Source organism: Gekko japonicus, unplaced genomic scaffold (assembly GCF_001447785.1).
Source record: "Gekko japonicus isolate JY-2015 unplaced genomic scaffold, Gekko_japonicus_V1.1 scaffold110, whole genome shotgun sequence".
Taxonomy (NCBI): Eukaryota; Metazoa; Chordata; class Lepidosauria; order Squamata; family Gekkonidae; genus Gekko; species Gekko japonicus.
Window position 1 is genome coordinate 1,065,143 of NW_015173675.1, and position 16,176 is coordinate 1,081,318.

Sequence of the window (16,176 nt, forward strand, 5' to 3'; positions counted from 1 at the left end):
GTTCCCCGCCCTCCCCCTTGCCTGTGTGCCTGTCTGCCCGGCCGGCCGGCCGGCTCCAAAGAGGAGGAGGAGGTGGCGGCGGCGAGGCTGGTCTTCGCCCGCCCGCCAGCCAGCCAGCCAGCCAGCCAGCGGCGGCGGCGAGGCCGGTCCTTCGCCCGGTAGGTCGCAGAGTGTCTCCTGCGCACGCGCAGGAGATGCTCTTGCACTTTCGGGGGGATTTAAACATCCCCCCGAAATTTTTTACAACTTTTTTTATTTTTGTGCACATGTGGGGACTGGCCCACGTGTGCACAAACCTCCCCCGGCCCCCCAGCTGCCCCCGGAGCGGGGGCAAATTGGGAATTAGATATATAGATTTTGTCAGCACGGATGTCATACCAGAATTCTTTCACTATCTTGTACATTTCCTTATCATAGTAAACCTGCCTTTTTTCTTATTGGCTAAGAATGAAGTTCTCGTTATGTGAGGCCAAACACTCCAGTACCACCAATTATTGCTGGGAATAGTGTGGCTGATATCTTATAGTGACAGTGTAATCCCAAACAGTTATACCAACTCCTGTTTAGGATTTCTGAGTAAAATCTTGTAACCCTGTTTTCAAGCAGAAGTGCAAGAGCTATTTATTCATACATCCCACAAGGTGCAATTCGTAAGGACTGCTATAAACATATCCAACCAGAAACTGTTGGCAAATACAGCACTCCGTTAGTACACATTTGCACTTGGAAGGTGTGTTCAGGGTCAACACATCACAAAGAAAATGAGACAGTAATTATATATTTTCGTTAGTGTTATTTGGTATAAACATGAAATCAAATGGCCTTTCTTGTCTTTTGATTTTAAGAGTCAAGTGTGGGCCCATCTGTGGATACAAACCCATAGATCAGTATGATTCTGATAAAAACAGTTCTACACCCCTGTGAGACCCCGTAGGTTGGCAGATAAATCTGAGTGTTTGAAACAGAAGTGGAAGGTTATGTGTTAAATTCCCCCCAAAAAACAATAATGCTCTCCATGCTTGTGCACAGAACACTTTGTCAGCCAACCTCATCTGCCCTACTTGCAGCAGAGGCAACAGATGGAGGGCAGGCTGTGCCTGACAATTGGAAGAAGAAGAGGAGGAGGAGACTGGATTAGTACCCCACTACCCGAAGGAGTCCCAGAGTGGCTTATAATCCCTTTCCCTTCGCCTCCTCACAACAGACACCTTGTAAGCAATGCTCCCTCTAAGTTGTGGAGTCTTGTGAGCAAAGATTCTACTTTGTGAGCTACTGGCATTAAAGTTGTGAGCAAGTGATTTGGCTACGGCATAAATTAGTTTGCTCTGGAGCCATCCTTCCTGAGCTAAGACAAAAATGTGTGAGCTGGAGGCTAAAAAACTGTGAGCCAGCTCACACTAACTCAGCTTAGAGGGAACACTGCCTTTGAGGTAGGTGGGGCTGAGAGAGCTCTGAGAGAATTGTCCTTGAGAGAACAGCTCTGAAAGAACTTATGACTGACCCAAGGTCACACCAGCAGCTGCATGTGGAGGAGTGGGGAATCAAACCCAGTTCTCCCAGATTAGAGTCCGTGTTCTTAACCACTACACCAAACTGGCTCTCTGGAGGAGGAGTTGGAGTAGTTACTGTAGCCATTAGAGATGGGCATGAACTGACTTATGAACCAAATTTCATGATGAAGAGGGCTGGTTTATTGGTTTATGAACTGCAATTTGTGCAATCATGCTGTTCACGAACCGCCCATGAACCACCATGTTTTTTGTTGCAATTCCTTTGGCTTGCAAGAGGGTTCTCTTTAAATGCCTTCCCTTCACTCTTTAAATGTCTTCCCTTCTCTCACTGAGCCACGTCAGCAAGTGAAAGGAAGGCATTTAAAAATGCTGCCCTCTGCAGAAGGTCCCTCAGCTCACGAACGTAATGAACCATGAACCAGATGGTAAACTGAAAAGTTTGTGGAGGTTCATGAACCATGGTTCGTGGGGTCTGACGAACCACAAATCATCACGAACCACTATTTTCCCGGTTCGTGCCCATCCCTAGTCATCACCACTTGAGCTAGGCAGGTGGAGGCGGCAGGTGGAAGGGGAGAGAAAGAGCCTGGGGGCTGAGGCAGTGGCACCATTCCCTGTGGGCAGGGGGTGGACAGGGAAGGAGGAGTGGGAACTGTTCCCTGTATTGCTGAGCTGTACAGGCAGAGAACAGCAGGAGCTAGTGAGTGGGTGGCCCAGTGGGGGAGAGGGAGAGAGAAGGTAATGAAAGTGTAACACAACTGTCCCAGGCAGCTTTTCAAAACACAAGATGAAACATGGATTTTCAACCCTGTGGGAGAGCCAATGGGCCACGGAGGAGATTTGGTACAGAGAATAGGGAGGGATATGGTTAAATGCCTTCTGCCTCCCTCCCCTACTTCTTGCTCAGTTCTCCTCTTCTGAAATGACTTGACTTAAAAAAATAAGGTGTCCAGGTACTGTTACACACATTAGCATGCAATATACAGTTAAGTCCTGAAACACTGAACACACCAACATTCCTATACCTGTTTACTGCTAGGTTAGTTCAATTCTTAAAGCTGACTAGTGGGGAAATGGGGAAAATACAACTGGAAAATACTGCAGGAATTGGCAAGTGAAGAAAGTATTAAGCAACCCACTACTGCCTACTAGTTCACCTGTACATATGTCCCCCTGCCTTATTGTTATGAGGGAAACAAGGAGCTGGGAAATTATGCTGAAGTCTACATTGTCTCAGTCATAATGTAAAAATTTAGAAACTCCTGTCAGTACGGTGCACCATGGCCTTGCTGCTATAGGGTCCTAAGTGTAATCTGCTTATCACTGCCATTCTGCATTTTTACCAATCAGTTACTGGTCTCAGTTCAAGGTTCTAACTCTCACCTATAAATCCCTTAATGGCACTGAACCCACAGACCTGCAGGACCTGCCTCTTCTTCTATGTTCTGCTGCGACAGCTTTGCTCATCAGAACAAAGCCTTCTGAAGGTACCACCCTGCAAACAGGTAAAATTGGCAACTGCATGTTCATGTGCATTCTCTGTGGCGGCTTCCACATTATGGAATGGTCTGCCTGAGTCTGTGCAAAGCAGAATTATTTGGGAGGGCATTCTTGTACAGGAAATAGAGCTGTGATATAATGGATCAGCTCAGGAAGTGTTTTTTTCTTCCAGTCTTTCAGTCCCAGTCCTACTGCATTACGTTGTTTAATGCAGGACCAAATACAAGTGACAGAAGCCACCAGTCCCTCCTGTGGCCACCGACACCATTTTAAAAGCATTTGTAGTTCTTTAAAAATTGCCACAAGGCCCCAGGAGCAGATGGTGTCCTCCCAGTCCTCCACATGCAGCTGCTGGTTCTCTCAAGGGCAGTTTTCAAGAGAGCTCTCTCAGCCCCACCTACCTCACAGGGTATCTGTTGTAGGGAGGGGAAGGGATTGTAAGCCACTCTGAGACTCCTTTGGGTAGTGAAGGGCAGGGTATAATTCCAATCTCCTCCTCCTCTTCTTCTCCCCCCACCCCTGCTATGTCTTTTTAGGAGCAGGAACAGCTTGTTGACTAATTTTATTCTCCTAGAAATCTTTGCTGTTAGATTCAAATGTTATCATATTTTGCAACTGGCTTACTGATTGACTGAATAGTTTTATCATACTTGTAAATGGGGTTATTTCGTAGGAAAAGAGGTGCAGGAGCTCATTAGCATAACTCATTAGCATAACTCATTTGCATATGCCACACACTCCGACATCACCGGAAGTATGTCAGAAGGCAACACCCACCGCTCAGGCTCCACTGGACTGTTTTGGATTGCTAGCTATTGGGGGGGGGGAACGTGCAGATCTGTCCTCGCAAAGGAGGAGGGAGAGCTTGTACCTGAATAAAACTTGGTCTTAAATGTGCCACTGGACTGTTTTGGACCGGGGGCCGGGGGGGCCTCTGCAGCTTACTTGGCTGCTTCTTGCTCTGACTGAGGGCTGCTGGGAGCAGGGGGTGGGGCTTGTTGCATGTGCCCGCCCCCTGGGCTCTTTACTGCCGGAGCTCCGCTCCTGTGCACTCCTGCAGGAAATGACCCCTGCTTGTAATCCAGTTTGGTGTAGTGGTTAAGTGCGTGGACTCTAATCTGGGAGAACCAGGTTTGATTCCCCACTCCTCCACTTGCAGCTACTGGGTGACTTTGGGCAAGCCATAGTTCTCTCAGAGCTGTTCTTTCAAGGACAGTTCTCTCAGAGCTCTCCCAGCCCCACCTCCCTCACAGGGTGTCTATTGTGGGGAGGAGAAGGAAAAGGAGTTTGTAAGCTAGCTCTGTGACTCCAAGGGAAGGGCGGGGTATAAACCCAATCTCCTCCTCTTCCTCCACCTTGAGTTCCAGTGACAAAGGCTGGCTATCAATGAATATCAATCAATAAAATAAATATATTAGGATGAAATATGGCTTTGAATATTTGAAGAGATTTGAAGATAATGTTTGTATTTTTGCTGTGCTGGAATGTTAGGTGCGCATAGTGCTAGTGTCCAAGGTCGGTATTTCGAGTTGATCTTTACATGCCCACAAACACAGAAAAACAAAATTAAACTTTGAAAACTACTTAATTATACAGTCAAAGGGACCTCACAAATGATCACCCAACCCCCCTGGCGGCGGCAGGGACCCCGCTTAAAGCTATCTTTGTCCAGGTGGGGCAAAGGGGTGGGGAACAAAGGTAAGAGAAACCAAGACAATGCAAACATTTTCTAGTTAATTTCTCTTAAAACCAAAAATCACTATCCAGAAATAAATTTTATTTCTTGATAAGTAACTACTTTCCTCAGAATAAATACAGCATCCCTTCAGGTATGATTTTTCAATCTATTTGCTTTCAATACTGGGAGGCTTGCCAAGAGCTCAAGATTTGATTTACTGTGGGGGAAATGAGTGGGGAGGAAGTAAAAGAACCTTCTCTCCTTTCAAATTTTTAAACTCAGCAGCATATCAAATTTATTCTTATATGGTATACTTGTTCCTGACCTCTAGTCTTTAAGAAATCCTGTCATATTTGAAAACTAGTCCCCAGCGGAGCCTGTATCAGTGTTAATAGCTGCAAGGTCAATGCAACTGCTAAACAGTTTGTATTACTGTCAGGGTGGTCATGAAAACAACACCTGCTGCATGAGGCCTTGGCAGCTGGGTCAACAGGCACTGTGGGAATTTATCAATTTAGGGGGCCACTTGCACAGCAGTTTGACGGATGAATTGAGAAAGAACTGGCTTACGGGGCTAAAGCTGCTCAATTATGTATTACATTCTTTACGACGGCTGAGCAGCCAGCTTCTTGCACCAAACACACACATACAAACCCCCCCCCCCCACAAAAACCACACAAGCAAAATATGTGGAATGGGTGGTGGGGTTTTTTTTGGCCTTATAAAGTGAAGTACATGCAGAACTCCTTAAATGCTAGTATTAGAAATATGGAAGTCAAGGGGGAATGGGAAAGAAAACATACCAGATATGGAAGGCATTTTTTTTTAATTCCCCCATAATTGTTACAACTCTTTAGGCTAAAGTTAGGTATTCAAAGAGCTTAATGCATATGTTTTGCCTACAGGCAAATAATTCCCACCCACCCCTATTAACTGTATACGTAGAAGCATTCATTCTGACCTTCTACGACTGCAAATGGTAAGGTATGTTTTTGAATCCAAGGTGTTCTCATGGTCCACCTGAGTGAGTTACCACGTTGGCTGCAGCTTTATGTTTTGTAATTCTGCATCATTATTCTAATGCAATCAGGTATGTGAAGATGATTGAGGACAAGAGGTTTTACATTGTGCACGCCACTGAACAAAAGCCTGGAATCACTGTGGTGAAGCACTATACCCTTAAGCAGGTTCACCAGATACTCAACCATGACGTCTACACTTCAGTGCTAATAGATATTACTTCACATCACTTAGAGATAGAGCTTTCCTGAATTAGAACTGGACAGAATGAAGTCTTTTATGACACAAGTGCCTGTACATTGCACAGAACTGTATTAAAAATTTTGAAAGATTTCAAAAGGAGGAGGAGGAGGAGGCGATTGGATTTATACCCTGCCCTTCACTACCCAAAGGTGTCTCAGAGCGGCTTACAAACTCCTTTTCCCTTCCCCTCCCCACAACAGACACCCTGTGAGGTAGGAGAGAGCTCTTGACAGAAACTGCTCTTTTTCAAGAACAGCTCTTTATCAGAACTATGGCTTGCCCAAGGTCATCCAGCCAGGTGCAAGTGGAGGAGTGGGGAATCAAACCCGGTTCTCCCAGATTAGAGTCCACGCACTTAACCACTACACCAAACTGGCTCTCAAAAACCAAAAACCAAAAGCTCAAAAACAGTGAGCTGCATGATATTCTTAGTACACATATCTGCAGTCAATGCTAAATAAAATACACTGGAAGAAACTACTCTTCCTCGGATTTGGCTGAAAGGTCTCTGGCAACCAGTGAAGGTGTGGTCATGCTAGGATACTACGTCTGCAATCCCAGCTCTCTTTAAGCACTAAAGCTCAGCCAGGACCTCCATACCTCAGATGAGGGTGTGCAACACAGGGGCGAATCTCTCTTTGGCCTCCTGTTGGCACACTTGCAATGCACATGGGGGTGGACTTGGCTAACAAGAACTCTAGAGGAAGGTCACAATGCACAAATGGCCAGAGATGACAGCAGATACTGAATGGTGACACTGCTCTGTTCATAATGCTCACAGGTACTCCTTCTCAGGCCACAAACATCAAAGTGGAGCCTCCTCTCCAAACAGATAGGCAAGGGAAAGGGCTCTCCTGCCTTAAACTTTGCTGAAAATGCCTCCTCCTCCTAATAAGAACATAAGAACATAAGAGATGCCAATGTTGGATCAGGCCAAAGGCCCATCCAGTCCAACACTCTGTATCACACAGTGGCCAGAAATACCAGTGCCATCAGGAGGTCCACCAGAGGGGCCAGGACATTAGAAGCCATCCCACTGTTGACCCCCCCCCAAGCACCAAGATGACAGAGCATCACTTGCCCCAGAGTCCCTATCTATACCTTGTGGCTAATAGCCACTGATGGACCTCTGCTCCATATGCTTATCTAATTCCCTTTTGAAGCCATCCATGCTTGTAGCCACCACCACTTCCTGTGGCAGTGAATTCCAAGTGTTAATCACTCTTTGGGTGAAGAAGTACTTCCTTTTATCTGTTCTAACCCGACCGCTCAGCAATTTCATGGAGTGCCCACGAGTTCTTGTATTGTGAGAAAGGGAGAAAAGTACCTCTACCTGCTCTTTCCCATGCATAATCTTATAAACCTCAATCATGTCACCCCTCAGTCGTCGTTTCTCCAAGCTAAATGCATAGGCTCGACAACTCTTCCTCCCTCAACAGTTGCTAGCAATATCACCTACAAAGGGGTATAAAGTAAGTATGAATACCGAAGAAAGCCCCCCTCCTGGGAAATGTATTAGCAAAATGATAATGCAATGCTGGCTCTATATCATGCAAGTGGGGGAGGCAGGGAGCACCACTTCATTTCTTAGTGATTGCAGCTCAAACACAAACTGCAGACAGTGTTCCAACACAACTCCCTACAAGGGATGGGTAAGCAGTAACTCAGTGACTACACTATCTCTCAACAGATGGTCTCACTGTGTGGGAATCCCAAGGGGGAACATGGGAGGCATGAGAACTAGAAAAGCACCTAGCCATGCCATTCTCTCTAATCATACCTCACACCATATGCAAAGTGTCTGATCCCACTTGAACTGTGGAACATTACTCAGTACTGTTCTTGTACCTATTTTGGCTGTTTCTAGACATCCAGCAGAGGCGGATGCTGGAAGGAGCTCCATTTATGGTCAACCAAGAGCTGCAGTGGCCAGTGTGCACCTAGCTGTTCTGTGGTTGCAATCTCTCCTGCTCTAACGTTGTTATTGTACCACTGCAAGCAGCTTAACAGACCACCAAAGTCGCACCTATGCAGGCATGCAATGACAGCTCTGCTTGTGGTTTTAAAGACTGTTAATGTTGCTTTCAACGGCACAGGAGCCTTGCTACACTAAGAGAGCCTCATTCATCTTACTGGGTGCTGTTCAATAAATGAGTTCTTTCACTGGTCATCACCTATCACCGGTCACTGCTACCCTCAACGGTTTACAGCATGGTACTCAGACTAGGAGGGGGCTGACAGGGTCTGTAGCTTTTCTCTAGCAAGAATGAAGGGCAGGCTCCTTTTTATTAATAATCCCCTGAACACTGGTGGTGTGTGATAAAGCATGTAAGCTATATGATGGGAAGGAAACACGGAGAACAAGAGATCTAGCTGTGTTGTGTGTACGAGGGGGCAGGGTGACTTAAGGGATAGTGACAGCATCACTGGTCAGCTGCTTCCAGTATCTGGCTGGTCCTGGGTATTGTCAGCATTCTGCTCCATGATTGGTGGGTCTCAATGATATCACTCTGGGTTCTTCAACAGATACTGTGCTCTCGGCTCTTTGGAATAGGTTTTTGTTTGCAACTTCTTTCCTTTGCTGATAGACTACTATCTAGTCCTCTGTCACAGGGGAATCAGTGATGGGCCAGCATCTGGGGCTTAGATTTCAGCTGTCAGTCTGCCTGTACTCTTGAATAGGGTTAACATATGCTCACCTGGAAGGGATTTTGTTACTGTAAAAGATGCGTTGCTGAGTGGTAGCCTGGCAGTGACAAAACTCTTCACACTGTATATGCCTTTCTACTTTTATATTATTTATGTATTTATTTTATTAATTCCATTTCTATACCGCTCAATCCTGCATGAAATGAAACTTCCATCTATGAGATAGAGATGGGGCTGCTGAAATTTGCTTGGACCCAGTGAAGTGGGACTTCCCTGCTTCCTACTCCCTGTCTCTGTCTAAAATACTCCTCCAAACCTTGCTTTTGTAGGTAAGAGGATCCTCAAAAACAGCATAGGGGCTGGAGCTGGAGATCGGCAGTAGAAATGGAGGATCAGGGGAAATCATTTCCCTTTCTGTCATGGAACTGAGATTCAAGTTATTAGCAAAAAAACTTTTGGGTCTGAGTAAAATTGATGTGTCTGATTTGCACAATTACATTGTTTTCTTGCAGCTTCTATCTCCAGTCAGTTGTCAGTTACCACCTCCAATTTTGAAAGGCATATGTTAAAGAGAAAAAGAATTAACTTTGACATTTGTAGTTGAGACTTATTACTTAGATGTCTCACAGTGTTATCCTAAGCAGAATTACACTGTTACTAAGCCCAACAATGTCCGTGAGCATAACAGCAATAAAACTATGCTTCGGATGGCACTATTTGTGTGTCTTCATTCTTTGCTGATGAACCCAGCTAACCTTGCAACTGTTTATTCAGATCACTTCTCAAATAGATGCCACTGATTGTGCAGGATCAAAAAACTGGGAATGCATTCTATCCAATGTGTGTGATTCACACACAAAAGGGAACAAGCTACAAACAATATGTACATTACAGGGGTGTCAAACATGCGGCCTGTGGGGTGAATCCATCCCACACAGGGCTCAAATCTGGCCCCTGAGTAATTTCCTTCTCCTGTTTCCTTTCCAGGGCTGCAGCTGCACCATAGCTTGCTTCCCCCCCCCCAGTTCCCTCAGTGGCTTTTTGCTTCCTGCCTCTTGCCTCCCTCCCTCCCCTCTCTCCTCTCTCTCTCTCTCTCTCACACACACACACACATGTACACACACAGCTCTGTGGCTGCTTCCTGCTTTGTGCAGAAGAGATACGAAGACAAGCCTCTCTCGCTCTCACACTCACTCACTCAAAGACGCACACACACATGCACAGCTTCTGCTTCCTTCTCCGGGGCTGCTGCTCCTCTTTTGGGGAGGAAGACAGAGGGAGGAAAGAGAGAGAGAGAGAAAACAAAGTTGGAATCCCATGGCAGGGTTAAGACCAACATTTTATTCCAGGTATAAGCTGTTGTGTGCAAGTACTCTTCTTCTTCTTTGGAGGGAGGGAGGGAGGGAGGGAGGGTTCTTCTGGCAAGCACAATGTACATTGAGGAAATTATTTTGGCTTATTCTGAAAAGGTTTTTTATTTTTTTAAAAAATATATTGGATTTCTTTGTTCCTATTTGGATTTATTTTCTTTCAAAAAGACCCTGATTAGTAATTAGAACACTTGGATTGGTTTTTATATCCTGGAGAGTGGAGTGATCTCAGATATCAAATGATAATAGCACACATTGGTAATGAGACAGGAAAACTAGGTCTCAGTTCAGTCCAGGAGGATGCATTGTCTTGAGCTTCATTATCAATTGCAATTCAGCAGCCCCTCTTTCTAATCTCCCTTTGAAATCCCTTTGTAAGAGCACTGCTACTCATAGGGCAGCAACTGAATGTTCTGGTTTCTAATGTCAGACTTATCTCCATTTATTTTTTGCATCCTCCTGAACTGAATCCTCATGGATGGAATTGAAACCTAGGTTTCCTGTCTCATTACCAATGCTGGTATCTCAACTTCTACCACCCCTCTGCATATCACACCTAATCCAATCAAGCCTGCTATTGTCATTCACCTGCTATTGCCATTCAACATCTGAAATCACCTTTATTAAGGTTATATCTCCGGTACCTTGTGTTACATTTTATGGCATGTGTGGCCTGGCCGAACAAGGTGACACTTATGTCAGATCCAGCCCTTGTAATAAATGAGTCCGACACCTCTGAATACGTTGGTCAATTATGACCCAAATGAATATGAACTCTGGGAACACTGCCTCTTCTCTAGTAAATATTTCTTCCTTGGACTGAGCAAGAACAGCAGCAACCCGCAATGACCAAGAGGCTACTGAGCAGGCAAAAAGCTGCTTGGTATGATGAACTGTGTCAGGGAACACTTAAGATTTTGCACAAAGGAGTTCAATCAGTGTAAGTTGGCCTGGTGTTTGTGTCAAAGTATGCAACATGCCTAATCCTCACATGCAAGAGCACTGTCCACTCACAAGATCCAGTGCTGCTGTGTATGAACAACGAAGGAGTCCTGTGCAGATAGGCAGGGCCAACTGGCAAATACACTGCCACATGTGCACAGTGTTGTGCATGGAAGCAAGAAAAGCAATGCAACCTCGTACTAGCTGAGCATAGGCTTTGACTGAAAATTGCATTAAATATGTGAATAACGATTTCACTGAAGTTTTGTATGTGTCAAAACATCAGAAATAAACTCCCATAGAGCTATTTAATAACTATCTTTTTTGCTTTTCCATTTGTATCAGTTTCATTTCAAATTCATGCCAGAGTACACAGTGTCATTAGCATGGCGTTTGTTTCGTCTCATTCCAGCCAGATACATTACTCCCTGTGCCACACATTAAATAGCTAACCAGGAACTCTGCATTGGGAGGTCTGGCCTTTCAGGTATGTCATTCTGAGACCACCCTAATCGCCGAGGCAACAGGAACACAAAGCCAAGGTCAAACAAAGCAGCCCCCTTGTAATTAGATACTAATAATGGATTAAAGGTGTAAAATTCACCTAAGTCCACACACCAACAGACTAAACAATCCAAATGAAGCCAGGCAATATTTGTTTTGTAAAAGTACTTTCCCCTAGAAATCACAAATAAAGAATATATAATATTAGGGAAAAGGACTGTTATGGAAATAAATATAACGGCCTCTAGAAAGAGGCTCTGGGCGGGTGCCTCGGCCTTGGACACTCAGTGTCAATTTGCTGTGGTGACCTCAGCAGGGTATAATGACACTGAGTCCACCATTTTCTCCAGAGGAACTGATCTCTGCTACCTAAAGAACAGTTGTAATTTTGAGTGATCTGCAGCCCTCACCTGGAGATTGGCAATGATGGTTCCCCAGAAGGGAATGGTTGGTCTGGAGGGTGGAGTCTATGGCTTTGTACCTGTCTGAGGTCCCACGCCTCCTGAAACCTCACCCTCTCCAGGCTCCATCCCTCACATCTCCAGGAATTTCCCACCTGGAGTTGGCAACCCTATCTCCTTCCCAGCCAATTATCAACCTACCTTTATTTCCCTCTCACTCATCAGCTTTCCACCCCCCACACACCTGCAGCCTCTCCCATGCTCTGAAGCCCTGACTGCTATGTCACATTGGCTGTCATACGGGGGCCACCTCAGCAGCATATAAGGATACAGAGCCCACCATTTTCTCCAGGGGAACTGATCTCTGCCATCTGGAAAGCAGTTGTAATTCTGAGTGATCTCCAGCCCTCACCTGGAGATTGGACACATTTTACCTCAGAACAGCAAACTGTTTAGAATGTTAGAGGCAAAAGCCAATCAAGTCGCATATGCAAATGACCTCTGTGTTCCGAGGCAAAGGCCAATGAGGCTGCATATGCAAATAACCTCTGTGTTCTGACTGGCTATGGGGGGGAGAGGAACAGCAAACTGTTTAGAATGTTGGAGGCGAGACTCAAGCAATGCAGCCAGTGGATAGGGACAGATTCTGAGTGACACATCAGGGTGCCAACCAATTCCGGAGAGTGTGGAATGTTCTAGAGAAGTGCCACCACCATTTGGCTTTTATATATAAGGGAGATTCTTGAGTGACTGCAGTAACATGTGCTTCCTAATTAGTAGCACTAAATTTGGGTGGTAGATTCATGACAAAGAATTAGAGCTCTACTGTAATCAATACTGCTATTCGTTTATTGTTAGGTTGTTCATAGTTCTGGAAGACTTATGTCCTTCTGCCAAAAACCAAGGCCTCCTAGATAAGCTATTGCATATATTTCCAAGCATCTGTCATGTGTTCTACCTGCTAGTTCTCCGTAGGACCCCATCCACTCATAGTCATCTTGATGCTTTCGTGTATTTGAAGGCTGATTAGTACCTTTTCTTTTTGTGGGGCAGGGAAGATACATAGTGGCTTATGTAAACAGGGCTGGGGAAGATCTGGACTTTCCTGTTCACAGGGCAGCCATCCTGGCTTTGCTGCAATCCTTCCTAAACGACTGTTTAGGAGCAATCACAGAAAAGCCAGAAGGTACCTGAGAACACCACAATGATGCATGGAAGCAAGAAAACCCCCTACTTCCCACCAGCAACAAAGCCAGGCCAAATACCCAGTGTAGAAGTGACCCAATCCTGTGCACAAGTGCCCCAGTACACAAGTGGCAAGGTTCTTCTTCGCCACAACAGACTACTACTGAGGAATATGGTGGGCTATAGTTGAAACACACTATAAAACCACATTTTCCCAGTTCAGCTACGACTAGGTACAGCTCCAGAATCCTGATTACACTGCAGCTTGTTTCCAAAAAGAAAATGTGAAGGGTCAGAACCTAAATTACTCTCTCCTCTGACATATCTGGAAATCAGAATATCTTAAAGACTACACTTTATTTCTGTACAGCACTTCTTACCTTTTGGGGTCAATTATTTTATAAAGTTTTCCATTGTAAGACTGTGTCATGCTTTTACTGCTTGCTAAGATGTAAACTTCACCTGTTAGACAAAAACATACCATAAGTCAATATTGGTATTAACAAATGTGTTATCCCAAACACAGCTGGAACCTTTCTAAGTCCACTGAAGTCAATGGACTTAGGTGGGTGTAATTCTGTTCAGGACTGCACTGTAAAGTACTGTATAGTTTATATGTTAATATTGTATCTTTTTCATGGGTCTCTTAATGGGGGCAAGTACATCACAGTAATTATTAATTCTCACAACTATGATTTGTATTTCTATTTCAGTAATGGGGAACAGAAGTTGAGAAAGAATAACTTGCACAAGGAAACTCAGAATATTCACGCATAAGCAGGAAACTGCATTTAGGTCTCTCTGGTCCCCCTATGAAGTTCTAAAAGTACATTTTGTTCTTAGGTCTCAACACCTGACTTGTTCTAATTATATGTAAATATATAGGTTTGATCCACCCAGCTTTTTGATTGCGAAGAAAGTAAAAAGGAGTCCCCTTTGGCCACCAAAGAAGCTTTTGCAGGGGTCATAAGACTAGCATGTACAAAAGTCATGTGCAATGGGAGTTGTAGTAATAAGGGGAATTGTGTGAGATTGAGTGAAAGAGCTGGCTGGATCTAACCCATTACTTCTAAAAGGCCTAGCACAGAATGGGTGTGTAAGTAATCATGGTATAATGCAACGGTCCCGGCCGCTGCCGCCGGCCTTGAAGCTCCACTGCCGACCCCCATGAGGGGCCCGGCGGTGGACCTGCAAGGCCAGCGGGAGTGCGAGGAAGCCCCGCCAAGGCCCTCCCTGGCCCCAGGCAGGCAGGGGTGGGGAGAGGCGGGGAGGAAGCAACTTACCCTCATAAGAACATAAGAACATAAGAACATAAGAACATAAGAGACGCCAATGTTGGATCAGGCCAAAGGCCCATCCAGTCCAACACTCTGTGTCACACAGTGGCCAGAAATACCAGGTGCCATCAGGAGGTCCACCAGTGGGGTGGAGTGCCCACGAGTTCTTGTATTGTGAGAAAGGGAGAAAAGTACCTCTTTCTTTACCTGCTCTTTCCCATGCATAATCTTATAAACCTCGATCATGTCACCCCTCAGTCGTCTTTTCTCCAAGCTAAAGAGCCCTAAGCGCTTTAACCTTTCCTCATAGGGAAAGTGTTCCAACCCTTTTATCATTCGAGTTGCCCTTTTCTGCACTTTTTCCAAAGCTATAATATCCTTTTTAAGGTGTGGTGCCCAGAACTGCACACAGTATTCCAAATGAGGTCTCACCATTGATTTATATAGGGGCATTATTATATTGGCTGATCTGTTTTCAATACCCTTCCTAATAATCCCCAGCATAGCATTGGCCTTCTTTATTGCAGTCACACACTGTCTCGACATTTTCAGTGAGTTATCCACTACAACTCCAAGATCTCTCTCTTGCTCAGTCTCTGCCAGTTCAGACCCCATCAATGTGTATTTATATTTAGGATTTTTGGCTCCAATGTGCATCACCTTGCACTTGGCCACATTGAACCCCATTTGCCATGTTGACGCCCACTCGCCCATCCTTGACAGATCCCCTTGGAGTGCCTCACAATCCTCACTGGTTTTCACCACCCTGAACAACTTTGTATCATCCGCAAATTTAGCCACTTCACTGCTTACTCCCATCTCCAAATCATTAATGAACAAGTTAAAAAGCAGTGGACCAAGTACTGATCCCTGCGGTACCCCACTGCTTACCACCCTCCACTGAGAAAATTGCCCACCTACACTCACTCTCTGTTTTCTATGAACTAGCCAGTTTTTGATCCATAAAAGGACTTGTCCTTCTATCCCATGATTTTTGAGCTTACTTAGGAGCCTTTGATGAGGAACTTTATCAAAAGCTTTCTGGAAGTCAAGGTAAATAATATCTATTGGATCCCCCTTGTCCACATGTTTGTTCACCCCCTCAAAGAACACTAACAGGTTAGTGAGACAAGATCTTCCCTTACAGAAACCGTGCTGAGTCTGCCTCAATAGGTTTTGTTCATCTATGTGCCTACTAATTCTTTCCTTAATAATGGTTTCCACCAATTTACCCGGTATCGACGTCAGACTGACTGGCCTGTAATTTCCCGGATCTCCTCTGGAACCCTTTTTAAAGATGGGAGTGACATTAGCTACCTTCCAATCCTCAGGAATGGAGGCAGATTTTAAGGAAAGATTACATATCTTTGTCAGGAGATCTACAAGTTCACATTTGAGTTCTTTCAGAACTCTCGGATGTATGCCATCTGGGCCTGGTGATTTTTCAGTTTTTAAGTTGTCTATCAGTTTTAGGACCTCCTCTCTCGTCACCTCAATCTGACTCAGGTCTTTCAACACCCCTCCTGAAATCAGTGGTTCTGGAGTGGGCAAGCACTTCTCATCTTCCACAGTGAAGACGGAGGCAAAAAATGCATTTAGCTTCTCAGCCATTTCCCTATCATCCTTCAATACTCCTTTTACCCCTTGGTCGTCCAAGGGCCCCACTGCCTCCCTGGCTGGTTTCCTGTTTCTAATGTATTTGAAGAAAGTTTTATTGTTGGTTTTTACGTTTTTTGCTATATGCTCCTCATATTCCCTTTTTGCCTGCCTGACCTCAGACTTGCATTTTATTTGCCATAGCCTGTGTTCCGTTTTATCAGCCTCACTGTGACTAGCTTTCCACTGCTTAAAGGAATTCTTTTTACTTTTTACAGCCTCCATTACTCTGTTTGTTAA

At 45.0% G+C, this 16,176-nt stretch overlaps 1 protein-coding gene across 1 annotated transcript in view; it reads right to left on the minus strand.

Moving 5' to 3' along the window:
* Positions 1-16,176, minus strand: part of HHIP (hedgehog interacting protein) — a 110,617-nt gene that overhangs the window by 3,463 nt on the left and 90,978 nt on the right. Inside the window, exon 11 of the mRNA XM_015422914.1 lies at positions 13,384-13,465. Within this exon, the coding sequence (XP_015278400.1) occupies positions 13,384-13,465 (82 nt within the window). The remainder of the gene's footprint in view (positions 1-13,383; positions 13,466-16,176) is intronic.